General features: G+C 39.0%; 1 protein-coding gene across 2 annotated transcripts in view; it reads left to right on the top strand.

Moving 5' to 3' along the window:
• Nucleotides 1-16,703, top strand: part of znf385b (zinc finger protein 385B) — a 183,688-nt gene that overhangs the window by 115,835 nt on the left and 51,150 nt on the right. For both annotated transcript variants that reach the window (XM_051118304.1, XM_051118303.1), the window contains exon 3: nt 13,157-13,299. In XM_051118304.1, the coding sequence (XP_050974261.1) occupies nt 13,157-13,299 (143 nt within the window). The remainder of the gene's footprint in view (nt 1-13,156; nt 13,300-16,703) is intronic.

The following is a 16,703-nucleotide window of genomic DNA, read 5'->3' as shown; positions in this document are numbered from 1 at the left end:
GGTGGCCCGAGCTAGGGGAGTTGTGTACGTCAGCTAGGACCCGGGGTCGAAGGGCGAGCGGTACGTAAGTAAGGTTGGCGGGGCAGTCGGCTGGTGTAGGGTCTTGGGCCTGGGCCTCAGAGATTTCAGTCATAATATCCCAGTTCACGGGAGCCACGATGATGGCTGTGGGCAGGATGGTTTCTGATGAGCTGGCGGGTTGGTCGGGTTCGAACTGGCGGGAGAGCGCGTCGGCCTTAGTATTCTGGGAACCGGGGCGGTAGGTGACTGTGAAGTCGAAGCGAGAGAAAAACAGAGCCCAACGGGCCTGGCGATGATTGAGTAGCTTAGCTGAGCGGAGGTATTCCAAGTTCTTGTGATCGGTGAGAACTGTAAAGGGGTGTTTGGCGCCCTCTAGCCAATGTCGCCACTCCTCCAGGGCTAGTTTGATGGCTAGGAGTTTCGCGGTTGCCCACGTCGTAATTTCTCTCGGGGGAAGTCAGCTTGTGGGAGAAGTACGCACAGGGGAACATCTTAAGTGACTCGCCCTGACGTTGGGAGAGCACCGCTCCTACCCCGGTGCTAGAAGCGTCCACCTCCACTATGAAAGGTTTGTCAGGGTCGGGATGGTGGAGGACAGGCGCCGATGTGAATCTGTGACGGAGATCATTAAAGGCCTGGAGTGCTGGTTCGGACCAGGTAAGACGTGAGGTGCCCTTCTTAACCATGGCCGTGAGTGGTGCCGCTACGGTACTGAAGTGGCGGATAAATCGTCGGTAAAAGTTCGAAAAGCCCAGGAAGCGCTGGAGTTCTTTGAGGGTCTTGGGTCGGGGCCAGTTTAACACAGCGTTCACCTTCTGCTCGTCCATAGATACTCCTTCGGGGCTGATGACGTAACCAAGAAAGGAGATCTTGTCCAGGTGGAATTCACACTTTTCCTCTTTGGCATAGAGCTGGTGTGAAATGAGACGCTGGAGGACTGCCCGAACGTGAGTGATGTGTTCATCATAGGTGTTGGAATACACGAGGATATCATCAATATAGACTATCACCCAGCGGTTCAACATATCTCGAAACACGTCGTTGATGAAGGCCTGGAAGAACGACGGACTGTTGGCCAGCCCAAAGGGCATCACCGTGTATTCATAGTGGCCCGAGGTTGTGGAGAAGGCGGTCTTCCATTCATCCCCAGCGCGGATCCTGATGAGGTTATAGGCTGACCGTAGGTCCAACTTGGTGAAGATTCTGGCAGTGCGGAGTTGTTCCAGGGCGGCGGGGACGAGCGGAAGTGGATAGCGGTATTTGATGGTGATGTCATTTAGCCCTCGGTAGTCGATGCAGGGGCGGAGACCTCCGTCCTTCTTTTTGACGAAGAAGAAACCCGCCGAAGCTGGTGAGGTGGATGGTCTAATGAAGCCCTTGGCCAGCTCCTCCTGGATGTATGTGTTCATGGCTGTAGATTCGGCTTGTGATAGTGGGAAGATGCGCCCTCTAGGGGGTGTTGCCCCGGGAAGGAGGTCGATGGCACAATCCCTGGCCGGTGGGGAGGTAGCTGGGTGGCCTTGAGAGGGCTGAAGGCCTCGAGGAGGTCTTGATATTCCGTGGGGATGGCTTTCTTGACGGGCTGGGTCTTAGAAGGGATCTGTAACGAGGGGGATCCTAGGTTGGAGACAGTGTTCTTGGCAGTAGGGTGACCAATGTGAAATGGTGCGATTGGTCCAGGTGATGGTGGGTCCATGAAGGTTGAGCCAGGGGTAGCCTAATATGACGGGAGTGTGGGGTGATGTGATGACAAAGAAGCGAATGATCTCGTGATGGTTGGGTTCGATGTGGAGGGTGATGTCATCAGTGGTGTGATGGATCTTGCCGGAGCCTAGTGGTCGCCCGTCGAGGGCGGCCACTGTAATATGTGAGGAACAAGAGGAAACAGGTACGTGATTAGTGGTGACAAACTGGGCATCCATAAAATTCCCCGCAGCCCCCGAGTCTATCAGAGCGGTAGTCTTAATTGTAATATTCCCGAAGGCCACAGTCACTGGGATCTCACAGCGATTGAGTGAACATTCATCACTACTCACCGAGGTTGGCGGACGTGGCGGACGCGTGGGGCAGTTTGCTCTGATGTGTCCAGGTTGCCCGCAATACAGACACAAGTTGCTTCGAGAGCTTCTCTCCCTCTCCTCCGAAGACAGCTTAGTCGTGCCGATCTGCATAGGTTCAGGCGTGGTGTCAACTACGGAGGTAGCATGAGGCGTGGGCGCAAGCAGCCGGCTGGGTTTGCGAGCCCGCATGATGTTGTCCACCCGGATCGAGAGATCGATAAACTGCTCTAATGGGAGGCCCTCATCCCGACACGCCAGCTCAACTTGTAAGTCCGGGTTGAGTCCCTTGCGGTAGTGTAATTTTAAGGGGCCATCGTTCCAACCACTCTGGGCCGCGAGTGTTCGGAAGGTCGGTGCGTAATCAGCCGCCGTACGCCGGCCCTGCCGCAGCGCCATTATTTGCTCTCCCGCCTCTCCGTTCCCTGAGCTAGGTTCAAACACCTCCCTAAAACGTTGCAGGAAAGCAGAGAACGAAGGAAAGGTGGGTTGGTCTAGGCGCCAAACCGCCGTGGCCCACTCCAATGCCCTCCCAGTAAGCAGTGAACACACAAACGCTATCTTAGCCTCGTCAGTGGGGTGTAAGTGCGGCTGCTGAATGACAAAAAGTGAACATTGAAGCAGGAAGCCCTTACATTTCGCGGGAGTCCCATCAAACTTTTCCGGGAAAGCCAGGCGTGGGCCGGCGGCGACCGCTTGCGCTGCTGGTGGTGGTGGTGGTGTGGGCGCCGGCGGTGGTGTCGCTGGTGGGCTCAGCTGCAATCCCTGCAAAGCTTGCACAAGCTGTCCTGTGAGGTTGGTTAAACGGTCCAGCTGCTGCTGATGGGCCAATAGCGTGGAGGCTTGTGAAGATAACTCCGTAGCGATTTGCAGTACCGTAGCGGGGTCCGTTGTGGGCGCTGGTTGAACTGTCGCTGGATCGTGAGGTGGCGAAGTTTTCTGTGACGGGGTCAGAGACTGATCCGGAGACGGGCGATCCACATGCGACATCTTTATTAGCAAAACGGAGTACACCAGGCAGAGTTCAAAACACCAGCAAACGGGAACAACGAGGAGTATCCAAAGAGTAAACAGTAATCCAGGCAAAGGGGTCGGGGCAGGCAGCAAGAATCAACAAACGATAACAAACAGTCCAGTCGGCAACAGAATAACAATAGAAAGGAAAACGCTCAGGATTGATAGTCTAGCTAACCAAAACTTCGCGAAGATCCCGCCAGATCGGCCGGCTTAAAATGGCCGACTGACGGGAAGTGAACCGGGAAACCCGGAACCGGAAGTGGGAGTCCAGGTACGGGGTTATGGGAAATGTAGTTGGTTAAAAGTCCGGGGAGGGTTCCCGCTGGCGGCGGTCGGAGGGAGCCACAGAGACCGCGGTGGTGACAATAAGTGACTGTTAAAAAATTGTCACTGATTCATTCATTCAAGTGATTTGTTCAAAAATGCTGATTATTTAGTAATGGAACAAGTCAAATATTTATAAGTCAGTAAGACGTTAAATCATTAATTCAAATATATATATATATATATATATATAATTTTTTTTTTTTTTTTTTTTTTTTTACAAATTTACAATTAGTTGACATTTTTTAATAGAATGAGGCAATCTTTTTCACAGCCTCTAGTAAATTACATGTTATTTTTGCTATGTCCAGAATCATGGGATAATCTCAATTTATCCAGAAGTAGCCCTACTCAAACGTCAAACCTCATATCTTCTCAAACTGTTAATCATACAGCCTTGTTCACATATAGCATAATCACAGACATTTTCCTGCCAGCAATTTTCAGCTAAATTACAAATTAGTATTTTAATAGGTATGTAATAAACTGGCAAAACACAATGCAGTAATGAAGAAACAAATGTTTTCTAAGGAACCTTAAGACTACCTGTGGACACATTTTCAGCTTCACTAACAAGCCATCAGGCGAGAGGCTAAAAACACTAGTGGGTCTTTGTGAGGTTGTTATAAAACCCCCTGTTGTTTACCTGGCCGAGGTAGTTTCAGCTTCGGATTATATCCTGCAATTGATTCTAACCTTTCATTTACCTTTACTAATGACATGCACCACACAAGCTTTCGGTGGTGCGGCTAATTTTTTTTTAGCTTTGTTAGGAGAAGCTAACCTTGGAAACAGGGAACTGGTATGATCATTACAGTACCTGCATCAGCAGCTGAATGCGGTAGATGTTGGACTGCTTTTTATGAGCGTATAAGGCACTTTAGCCTGTTGGAGGTTGATTGTAGAGTGTTTGCTGCTGTTTTTCCCTTTTAAGGGGTTAATTACTATGTCAACAGAACCGGATGCATAATAAACACACATTTTTAATAGCGTTTACCCCATTTTGCTTGTTTTTAAACCTCCAAATGAAAACATGCCCCGTGTTCAGATTGAATTACTATCAGCATATGCAAACACCAAACAGATTTACAAAGGTAAATGAAGAGTTTATTTGTACTCTCTCCATTATCAGGGTCAATGCAAATCCTGATACGGTTCAAATCACATCCTCAGAAACCAAGTAAATTACACAGAACTCCACCTCACCTCACAACATGTTCTCTGGCTGTCACCACCGTTTCCCAGGTAACAGTCATTATTTTCATCAGTTTCATTGGCTGGATGCTGATGTGGTTTAAGGGATGGTGCTTTTGAATCTATTTGAATGACACATACATTCAAGCCTCTGACAGACCTGATGACTGTTGCTCTAAGAGAAACAAATTGAATATCACATCAGAAGCTCCCTGTTCATTCATGTTTGGAGTCTATAATCTTATTGAACACAATAAATAGAATGGATGGTTTTTGGATATACTATGGCATCGTAGCAATATGGTAGCTATTAATTTCCATAGCTACATGGTATGATTCATATTTCTATTTATTGTGTTATATTATCTCTTCATACCATTGTTTGCTTTGAGTCATAATGTTGGTCTGTGTATTAGTGGTGAGGATTTTTAGGACTGAGGATTGTTGACTCTTTCTGCAAATTGCATAGTTATGCCAGTAGAAATCATTCAATCAACTAATTCGCTTACTCAATGAATTTGCTCAAACATACAGATTCATTTGTGAAAATAAACATGTGAATTGAATCATTTGTTCAACCAATTCATGTGAATGTCTTTATGAGTGAGTCATTGAATCATTTGTTCAACCGATGCGCTCAAACATCCATATTTATTCATGAAAAAACGTTAATGTCTTTATGAGTCATTGAATCATTCGTTCAGCTGATTCGCTCAAACATCCTGATTTGTTAGTGAAAAAACATGTGAATGTCTTTGAGTGAGTCATTGAGTCATCCGTTCGACCGATTCACTCAAACATCCTGATATATTTGTGAAAAAACATGTGAATGTCTTTATGAGTGAGTCATTGAATCATTCGTTCAGCTGATTTGCTCAAACATCCTGATTTGTTAGTGAAAAAACATGTTAATGTCTTTGTGAGTGAGTCATTGAATCATCTGTTCAACCAATTTGCTCAAACATTCAGATTTATTTGTAAAAAAAAAACCATCTGAATGTCTTGAAGAGTGAGTCATTGAATCAGTTGTTCAACCGATGCGCTCGAACATCCAGATTTATTCATGAAAAAACATGTTAATGTCTTTATGAGTGAGTCATTGAATCATTCATTCAGCTGATTTGCTCAAACATCCTGATTTGTTAGGGGAAAAAACATGTGAATGTCTTCATGAGTGAGTCATTGAATCATTCATTCAGCTGATTTGCTCAAACATCCTGATTTGTTAGGGGAAAAAACATGTGAATGTCTTCATGAGTGAGTCATTGAATCATCCATTCAACCGATTCACTCAAACATTCTGATATATTTGTGAAAAAACATGTGAATGTCTTTATGAGTGAGTCATTGAATCAGTCATTGAACCAATTTGTTCAAACATCCAGATTTATTCATAAGAAAACATGTGTATGTCTTTATGGCTGCATCCGAAATCACATACTTCCCTACTACATAGTAGATGAAAACATTATGTGACAAAGGAAGAGTGTCTGAAATCACAGTACTCTTAAATGAGTATGCAAAAAGTACCTGGATGACCAAAAACTTCCAGCGAGATTCTGATGTGTAGGTATATGATGGGCACTTTACTGTTCCACTAGAGAGGATTTGTGAATGGCAGTGAAACGATACAACTGATTGGTCACATGATAATGACAAAATAGCAAATGCATTACGTCCAGATTACATACTGCACTCATTCATGCTATATAGAATGTACTTTTTTAGTGCTCACTATATAAGTATCTTCTTGAGAGTATGCGAGTTTGGCCACAGACTTCTAGTAACTAATTGAATCAATCAATCATTCAGGCGATTCATTCAAATGCACTGGTTCATTCAGTTGTCTAGTGTCTTGGTGAGTCATAGAATTCTTCACTGTTCGTTCAAAAATTAGATGCACGATGCAGTGGTTTGGAGTTTAGCTTTCTTTGGCAGAGCAAAACCACACAAAGTTAGTGGCAGTGTCGTGTCTGCAATATATGTTAATAAATATGTTCTTGTTTTAAAAAAGCAATCGCTATATTATTTTATTTGAATCACAAAAGTATGGTTTGTTTTAAACTATGCATGTACGCGTGTGAGTATATAACAATATACGGTGAGGTAACGGTACCATTAACAGGATTTTCCTGTAACAGTGCACATCATAAATCATCATTGACTCTCATGATGCCTTTTCCTCCCAATGCTCTGTATGCTCTGGTCTGCTTCATAACACCTGTTCTGGCCAAACACAGCTTTTTGCCTGCAGAGTGCACAATGAAGAACAGTAATTACTGCGGCCCCTTTCACACACACACTTTATCCTGTCATCGGTTTTACTGATTGGCCCTGACCACAGTCTTCAAACCACTGGCATGTCTGCCCTGCAACACAGCTCCATGTCTCTCTGTAATGGTCTTCCAGTATTGTTCCCAGCAATTTATGCTGGCGCTTGAAGTAGAGTATGAGTGCTAAAATAAATAGAGACAAAAAGAGAAACTGCTAGGGAAATACATTCACTTTGTTTTTAACTCTTTGATGCTAGGCAACCATCATTTACTCCAGGTTTTAAAGTTGCATCCTAACCTATCCATCATGACCTTTGACCCCATCCAAAATTCTATGACCTTTGTCTTCATATGTCACAGTGACAGCATCCAAAATCATGTGCTGTCTGAGTAGGTACTTCTTTTTAAAAAAAAAAAAAAAAAACTATATAACCTACTATGGAAGTATGCAATTTCGGATGCAGCCTGTGATTTTTGTATATACTGCTCTTCACATACTATTTTCACATACAGTATAGTAGAGAAGTATACAATTTTGGATGCAGCCTGTTAATTTGTACATACTACTCTTCACATGCTATTTTCACCTGCTGTATAGTAGGGAAGTATGCAATTTCGGATGCAGCCTGTTAAATCTGACATACTTTTTCCCACATACTGTGTTTCACCTACTATATAGAAGGCAAGTATGCAATTTTGCATGCAGCCTGTGAATTCTGACATACTTCTCTTTTCACATACAGTTTTCGCCTACTGTATACTATTGAAGAATATGATTTCGGATGCAGCCTGTGAATATGAACATAATTCTTTTTTCACATACTGTTTTTCACTTACTATACAGTATGGAAGTATGCGATTTTGGACGCAGCGTGTAAATTTGTACATACTACTCTTTGCACACTGTTTTTACTGTATGGCAGGGAAGTATGAGATTTCAGATACTGCCTGTAATTTTGGACATACTTCTCTTTTCACATACTGTTTTCACCTAATGTGTAGTAGGGAAGTATGTGATTTCGGACGCAGCCTTTGAATCCTGACATACTTTTTTTCCCACATACTGTGTTTCACTAAGGAAGTATGCGATTTTGGATGCAACCTCTTAATTTGTACATACTACTCTTCACATACTGTTTTTGCCTACTGTATAGTTAGGAAGTATGTGATTTTGGATGCAGCCTGTGAATTCCGACATACTTTTTTTCACATACGGTTTCACCTATATATAGAAGGAAGTATGCAATTTTAAATGACGCCTGTGAATTTGTAGATACTAATCTTTACATGCTATTTTTGCCTACTGTATAGTAGGGAAGTATGCGATTTTCAGATGCAGCCATTTGGACATACTTCTCTTTTCACATACAAATTGTGTCTACTATATCGTAGGGAAGTATGTGATTTCGGGTGCACCCTGTGAATTTAAACGTACTTCTCTTTTCACATAATGTGTTTCACTTACTTTATAGTACGGACGTATGCGATTTTCAGATGCTGCCTGTAAATTCGGACATACTTCTCTTTTCACATACTGTTTTCTCCTACTGTATAGTATGAAAGTATGTGATTTTGGATGCACCCTGTGAATTTAAACGTACTTCTCTTTTCACATAATGTGTTTCACTTACTTTATAGTACGGACGTATGCGATTTTCAGAGCTGCCTGTAAATTCAGACATACTTCTCTTTTCACATACTGTTTTCTCCTACTGTATAGTATGAAAGTATGTGATTTTGGATGCAGCCTGTGAATTTATACATACTACTCTTCACATACTGTTTTTACTGTATGGTACGGAATTATGCGATTTCAGATACTGCCTGTAAATGTGGACATACTTCTCTTTTCACATACTGTTTTACCTACTATATAGAAGGGAAGTATGCAATTTTGGATGCAACCTGTGAATTTGTACATACTACTCTTCACATACTGTTTGTACTGTATGGCAAGGAAGTATGCGATTTCAGATACTGCTTGTAAATTTGAACATACTTCTCTTTTCACATACACACTGTTTTTGCCTACTGTGTAGTAGGGAAGTATGTGATTTTGGATGCAGAATGTGAATCTGTCCATACTACGCTTCACATACTGTTTTTGCCTATTGTAGGGAAGTATGTGATTTCAGATGCAGCTTGTAAATTCAGACATACTTCTCTTTTCACATACTGTTTTCGCCTACTGTAAGGTATGGAAGTATGTGATTTCGGATGCACCCTGGGAATTTGCACATGTACTTCTCTTTTCAAATACTGTTTTTCACCTACTATATAAGTACAGAAGTATGTTATTTTGGATGCAGCCTGTGAGTTCGGACATACTTCTCTTTTCACATACTGTTTTCTCCTACTGTATAGTACAGACGTATGCAATTTCAAATGCTGCCTGTAAATTCTTACATTCTACTGTTTTAACATACTGTATAATGGGAAGTATGCGATTTCGGATGCACCCTGCGAGTTTGCACATACTTCTCTTATCAAATACTACTTTTCACCTACTATGTAGTACAGAAGTATGTGATTTTGGATGCAGCCTGCATCGGACATACTTCTCTTTTCACATACTGTTTTCGTCTATTGTTGTAGTAGGGAACTATGTGATTTCGGATGCAGCCTGTAAATTCGTACATACTTTTTTTTCACATGCTATTTTTCGCCTACTTGTATAAAAGTATGTGATTCTAGATCCAGCCTGTGTTTTTATTGTATGACAAAGAATTGGCTGACAAACGTGATAATGCACAAAGTACCTCTGAAATAGCATCTTTTATTGCAGTGGCCAGATGTGTAACTCTCTTAAAATGAATCATTTTGGCAGATAAAAATATTGGTAACGATTATAGTCTTATTTTGAAGCAAAAAATCACTAAGAATATTTTCCTTTGCGATTAAACAATTCATGCATCAAAGCGGTTAAGCTAATACAGTGAGTCAAAACCTAAATGATGAGGACAATCATTACCCATCAGAGTCTTTGCATCTCTGATGGTTTCATTAAACTTTGAAATATGCAGCGTTTTGCCTCATCTGAACCATGAAAACGCAGTTGTTTTATTGAAACTGAATGTTCTGGTCGGGCCACAGAGCTTCAAATCACGGCTATGAATTTTGATGCCAGTCAGAGGACCAAGTTCAGTTATTGCATGTGGTTCTCATTAAACTCAGCAAATGGGAATAAAATAAGTCTGTTTCAACGCTCGGATGTACAGGTGGTGAGGGAGACATCTGTCTAGTGATGGAGAGTGTGCGTTTGTATTATACCGAAGTGGACTTGTTCTGGCCTGTGCATGTTTCGAAAAAAACAACACGCTTTTACACATAAATTAGAAGCGATTTTCTTGAGATGTCGACTCTGACAGTCTGAGCTCTGTGTAACCATTACAGTTGTTTTTTCATCTCCATAATTTGATTTTGTTTTACAGCCACGAATGCAGTTTTATATAACCAAATAATACTTGTAAGGCAGCCACAAAACATACTACAAGACGCCTCATTGAGGGCGTCTAGTCAGCCTCGACTTGTTGGATGACATGTGAAAAGAAAGCCAAAAAGCATTCCTCGTACTCTGCTTTAGCCGTTTAGCTCACTCTGACAGCCACTGATTCCCTGTTTATTTTTCATACTTTTGTTCAGACCAAATGACAAGAAAAAAGCACATTTGCAGCCTGCTTTTTTCTGCAAAGAGCAGAAATGTTCCATGCTAGCTTATGATTAAACCAGCATTAGTGTGCATTATACCTCCCGGGGTGCCGTTCTCGTATCCCCTGCCATGCTGAAAGCATGTTTGCTTTACCCTCGTTTTTACAGTAGAAGCATTACAAGACAAGGATTTGTTAACCATTATAGAAATTCAAGACTAAGATGACACGGTCAGAGGTTTTTTGGCTGTGCTCAGGCTGATTATGTTTCACAGCTTGACCTCTGATGCATACAACGAAGATCTTGGATCTCTTTTAATCGTGCAGGGAACTGGAAAGGACCCTTTTCCTTTCGTCACATACATGATTAGATATCTCCATGCCGCATTACACGAGATCCTTCTTTATTACACGTCCGATTGGAGCTGTCATTGTGTCATATGAATGGACATGGTGCTGCTCACGCTGATCAAAGCGTATTAGGGGCCAATTTATTCAGCGATGTCGCACTAACGTTACGACTCGCTTCTATTAGAGTTGAAGTACGTGATCCAGATCTCCGGTCAGGATGAATAACTGTGAGTAAATGAAAAGAGACTAAGTTACTGAGTGTATAGAATTAAAAGTGATTAAATGAATGAGCTTACTTGTAGCAAATGTGCATGCTAAAATGACAAGAAGCCATTTAGCAGATGGTTTTATTCAGAGCCGCTTACTATAGACTTGTCATTATCGCGATAGTGAAAATCAGTGTTCAAGCCAAGATCATTATTCTCTGTCACACAACTCCATTGTTACAAATAGTTCTCCACATGTAAGGAGAAACAATTTTAATAGAATTTGATCTTATGTGCTTTTATAGTACTTTTATACTTTTATTGGACTTTTATAGTGTTTGAATCTTTTTTTTTTTTTTTACAGAGAATTGTCATTTTTTTATTTACAGTTTTTGAATTATCTATTTATTTTATTTTATTTTATTTTATTTTATTTTATTTTATTTTATTTTATTTTAGCCTAAACTTATGTCAGTTAGTTGCCACAGCAGTGTTTATTTAGTGTTAAATTTAAATTTATTGAGTTTTTCATCTAGTATTTTTTTATTTTTGAATTTTGAGTTTTTGTTTTAATAATTTTTGTTAACAATAACAACACTAGCTTGGCTTAGGTATATTCTAATCTATTAATATACAAATGTATAAATGAATATTGGGTACAAAAGAATGACATTTATAAATATTATGAGTTATTTTTTATGTTTTTACAGAGAAATATCAGTATTTATTTACAGTTTTGAATTACCTTTTATTTTTATTTTATATATTATTTTTTTAATTGTCACTTTTCAGTTTAATATTAGTTTTAGTCATTTTTAGTGCTTTTGTAACCTTATTATAAATTAATAAATGCATTTATTAATTAATTAATTATTGAATGGAAAAAAAATGATTTATTTGTATTTGTTGTTTAAGTAATTTTATTACGTCAATTTAAACTTATTTTAGTAGTGTTAAATTTCTTTTCTTTTTTCTTTTCTTTCTTTTTTTTGAGTTTTTCATGTAGTATTTATTTTTATTTTAAAATTATTTTTAATTGTTTTTTTTTAGTTTTAATAGTTTTTGTTAACAATAACAACACTGTTTTGGCTTTTATTCTCATTTTTTAAAATTGATTTATTTAATTTTTTACAGAGAATTGTCTCTTTTTTTACAGATAGTTTTTGAATTGCCTTTTATTTTTATTTTATATCTTTTTTATTTTTTTTTTATTTTCACTTTTCATTTTAACATTAAAAATTTAGTAATTTTTATTGTGCTTTTGTAATTTTAATATTAAGAAATGCATTTATTTATTCATGAATTTTATTTTATTCTATTTTGTTTTATTTTATTATTTTGTAGTTTTAGTACTTCTGCCTAAATGTATTTTAGTTAGTTGCCAAGGTAGTGATTATTTAGTGTTACATTTTTTTTTTTTTTTTGGTTTGTCTTCTAATATTTATTTTTATTTTTATTATTTATTTCAAAAAATGATTTTTAATATTTTTCGTTTTAATAGTTTTTGTTAATAACAACACTGGTTTGTGTAAGCCTGCTCTAATACATTAATAAACAAATGTATAAATGAATTTTGGGTGGAAAAAAAAAGACTATAATATAAGCATGTTATAATGTAAGCTTTTTTTAGATTTTTGCATGGAGCTTGTTGCAATTTATTGTAGAATTAGTTTCTCTGCAAATAATATGCGTGTCAGTGATGTCATAAAGAAATATGATGAGGAATAGTAAATTATGACAGAATTTTTATGGGTGAATTAACATCATTGGAAAATAGCATACCAGAAATAGTCTTTTCTGATCTGTTTTTGACTCTCTGTCAACGTTTCTTTCTGTTCTGTCTCTATTTGTGCCAGTCTTCCTCCCTAGAGCGCTCAGGTATTCTGCTTCTTTAGCCAAGGATGATGATGATGAGTTTCCTCTAATCACTGCCCATTCTCTAATGTACTTTCTCTTGCTCTCCTCGTGTATGCATGAGTGAATGCAAGAATGGATATTTTGTCCCTGAAGCTTTGTAAGTTTCCTCTCTTCTGTGTCTTAACTCTCTCCCTCTTCTTCGTCTGCAGGAAGTTCCTGTCATAGCAACACACTCCCCGCGTTGGTTCGGACTCCTTCTCTAATGATGCAGTCCGGTCTGGACATGAAGCCTTTCATGACCTTCCCCGTGGAGAGTTCCTCTCCGGTCGGCCTGTTCCCTAATTTCAATACGGTAAGCAAGCCTGCTTTCATCTCCCTGCTCTTGGCCGCCTGCCCCTTTAATGTTGGCCTCGTTCCTGAGTACGTTGACACTGATGGAATTAAAACCTTCTCTGAAGGTTCACAAAAACATGGAGTGAGGAGGGATAATGTTCTTTGTTAGGTGTATATATATCGTCCTTCACAAACTGCAGCATGTGTGGTTGTTCGGAAGAGGGTCCGATAAATATGTGCTAGCGGCTATTCAGAATGGCTACTACACTGGAGGCTTGGCCAAAAACGAGACATGAGTTTAGCAGACATGCTGAATGCAAGTAACAAAATGCGACTAGCCATATAATCCTGCATAGTTAGGACAGCGACATAAACTGGCTTTTCAGTGTTTAAAAGGTAATTGGCAATTTCGTGGCTTGCAGAAACCTAGAACCTTGCCAAATTAGATGCCAACATGGACAGGTTGTGCGATATGGTCTCATCAAAAAACTAAGGTAGAGAAATATTTATTTACCCAGGTAAATCGAACTTTTTTTTAAATATATCACACAATTCTGACATTATAACACTACAATTTTTAAAGTTTTTAAAGGGTTAGTTCACCCAAAAAATGAAAATTAGCTCATTATTTACTCACCCTCCAGGTATCTGGAGGTGTATATGACTTCCGTCTTTCAGACGAATGCAATCGGTTTTGTATTAAAAATTATCCTGGCTCTCCCAAGCTCTATCATGGCAATGAAGTTTCTCTTCATCAGTCCAAAACAAGTCCAATAAAGTGCATTCATCCACAATAAAAAGAACTCCACACAGCTCCGGAGGGTGAATAAAGGCCTCCTGTAGCAAATCGAAGCCTTTTTGTAAGAAAAATATCCAGATTTGATACGTAATAATCACTTTATTCTAGCTTGCACCAACTGGTCATACACAGAAGCGGCTCCAGCCGGATAACGTAGGATGTCTGCGTTGAGAATTGACAAATGCGAACGCGCAGTGGAGAAACCAAAACATAACAACGGTCATGAAGTAGAAGTACAAAACGAGGATTTGTAAAGAAAAATGTCGGAGGATTTCGATATTAGCAAAGAGGAAACTGGTTTTCCTTTGTGAAAGTAAGGAAACTTTGCTTCCTTTGCTCCTGTAAAGAAACGTTGGTTTTAACGAGGTTTACAGACACATGCGCAACGGCGACGTATTACGTCATCTGCCCGGAGCTGCTTCCGTGTACAAGCTAGATTAAAGTGATTATTATGTTTTGCATATGGATATTTTTCTAACAAATACACATCAGTTCACTACAGGAGGCCTTTGTTCACCCCCCGGAGCCGTGTGAGGCACTTTTTATTGTGGATGGATGCACTTTATTGGACTTGTTTTGGACTGTTGACGAGAAGCACCCACCCATTGCCATGTCAGAGCTTGTGAGAGCCAGGATAAATTTTTAAAATTTAGCTCCGATTGCATTCGTCTGAAAGAAAGAAGTCAGATACACCTAGGATGCCTGGAGGGTGAGTAAATAATGGGCTAATTTTCATTTTTGGGTGAACTATCCCTTCAAGTGAGAATTGTAAGATATAAACTTTTTTCCCCCTTGGAATGGGACTTTATAACTCGCAAAGAGTTTATATCTCTCAATTATGAGAAAAAAGTCAGAATTGCAAGGAAAAAAGTAAAAACTGCGTGAGTTTATGTCCCATAATTGCAGCTTTATATCTTGCAATTCTGACTTTATAACTCACAATTGCTAGTTTATATCAAGCAATTCTGATGAAAAAAGTCAGAATTGCGAGATTTAAACTCGCAATTGTGAGAAAAAAGTTCATATCCCCCAATTCTGACTTTATAACTCACAATCGTGGCTTTATATCTCACAATTCTGAGAAAAAAGTCAGAATTGCGAGTTTTTATCACATAATTCTGTGAAAAAAGTCAGAATTGCGAAAAACTTGTAATTGCGAGAAAAAAGTTAGAATTGTGAGATTAAAAAGTCACAATACCTTTTTTTACACTTTTCATTCAGTGGCAGAAATGGGCTTCCATTAAAATGACATTAATTATGTTACAAAAGATAAATCCTAGTATTTTGAACTTTCTATTCATCAAAGAATCAAAAGTGTTTCCATATAAATATAAGCAGTACAACTGTTTTCAACAAGAAATGGTTCTTGAGCAAAAAATCTGCATATTAGAATGGTTTCTGAAGGATTGTGTTACCCTGAAGACTGGAGTAATGATGCTGAAAATTCTGCTTTGCCTCACGTAAATAAATTACATTTTAAAATATATTCAAATAGAAAACAATTATTTTGATTTGTAATATTATTTGACAATATATTGTATTTCTGATCAATTAAATGCAGCCTTGGTGAGACTTCTTTCCAAAACTTTAAAATATTATACAGCCCTCAAACTATTGTTGGGCTTATGTAGTATATATTAATACATTTCAATATGAATTCAACATAAATTGGGTTCTTTTTTCACTTTTTCGTCTATTTCTTTTTTACTTTTTCTATTTTTAGCAGAGTCATTTTTGCTCACTCTTTTCAACATGAAATGTTTTATTTTTAATGTCCTGCCTTTTTTCTTGTAGGCTTGATATATAAACAGTAGCAGTATCACGTGCAGTTCATTATTTTATTTATTTTTTTGTTTTATTTTTCAAGATATGCAGCCCTATGCAGTATGTTCCGTCCTGAACTAGGGGTACGTGGTATCACGATTTTTGATCGTGAATGATTAAAATGTCTCCATGGTCTGCTTTTGAAGAAATATTGTAGTATCGTGCTACAGCACACATTTTATCAGTTGCAGTTCTGGCACCTTCGTCTTAATATACTGTACAACGCAACAAACATTCACATCAAATGTTAACTAAGGGGCAGGGTAACATTCACGGGACACTGCACTAAATCGCAATCACAAAAGTACATTATCTGCTTATGCTTTAAAGCCTTGCCAGTTAAAACATTTAATTTGCGTGCTGTTCTAACATGTTTTTTCTAAGCGTACACTAAAAAGCCTATCAAACATCACCTGATTACTCGACTAAGTTATCTTTCGCATCCGATTGCACCAATACAGTCAAAAACACACATGGTTTGCATAAAAACACAGCTTATGTCTGAAGTAATAGTAAACAGTTGAGAGAAAAACAGATGCATGCCTGTATATTAGATGCAGCTAAAGTGACAGCAGACTAACAGTACTATAGCCGTAAATGTCTGCTATTCTGTTTTATTTTAATATTTTGTCACTTTGTAAGGCTTTGTTTTTAAAATAGGGCAAGTAATTTGGCTGTACTGTTCAGACAACTTGCAAAATAGCGTAACCAACATGACTAAAGAAATCATGATAAAATCGTGGATTGTGATTTTCCTGAAAAATAAATGCGTGATATTTTTGCCATATCACCCACCCCTA

This window comes from Labeo rohita, chromosome 9, assembly GCF_022985175.1.
Source record: "Labeo rohita strain BAU-BD-2019 chromosome 9, IGBB_LRoh.1.0, whole genome shotgun sequence".
Taxonomy (NCBI): Eukaryota; Metazoa; Chordata; class Actinopteri; order Cypriniformes; family Cyprinidae; genus Labeo; species Labeo rohita.
This window is presented reverse-complemented; position numbering and strand designations above follow the sequence as displayed.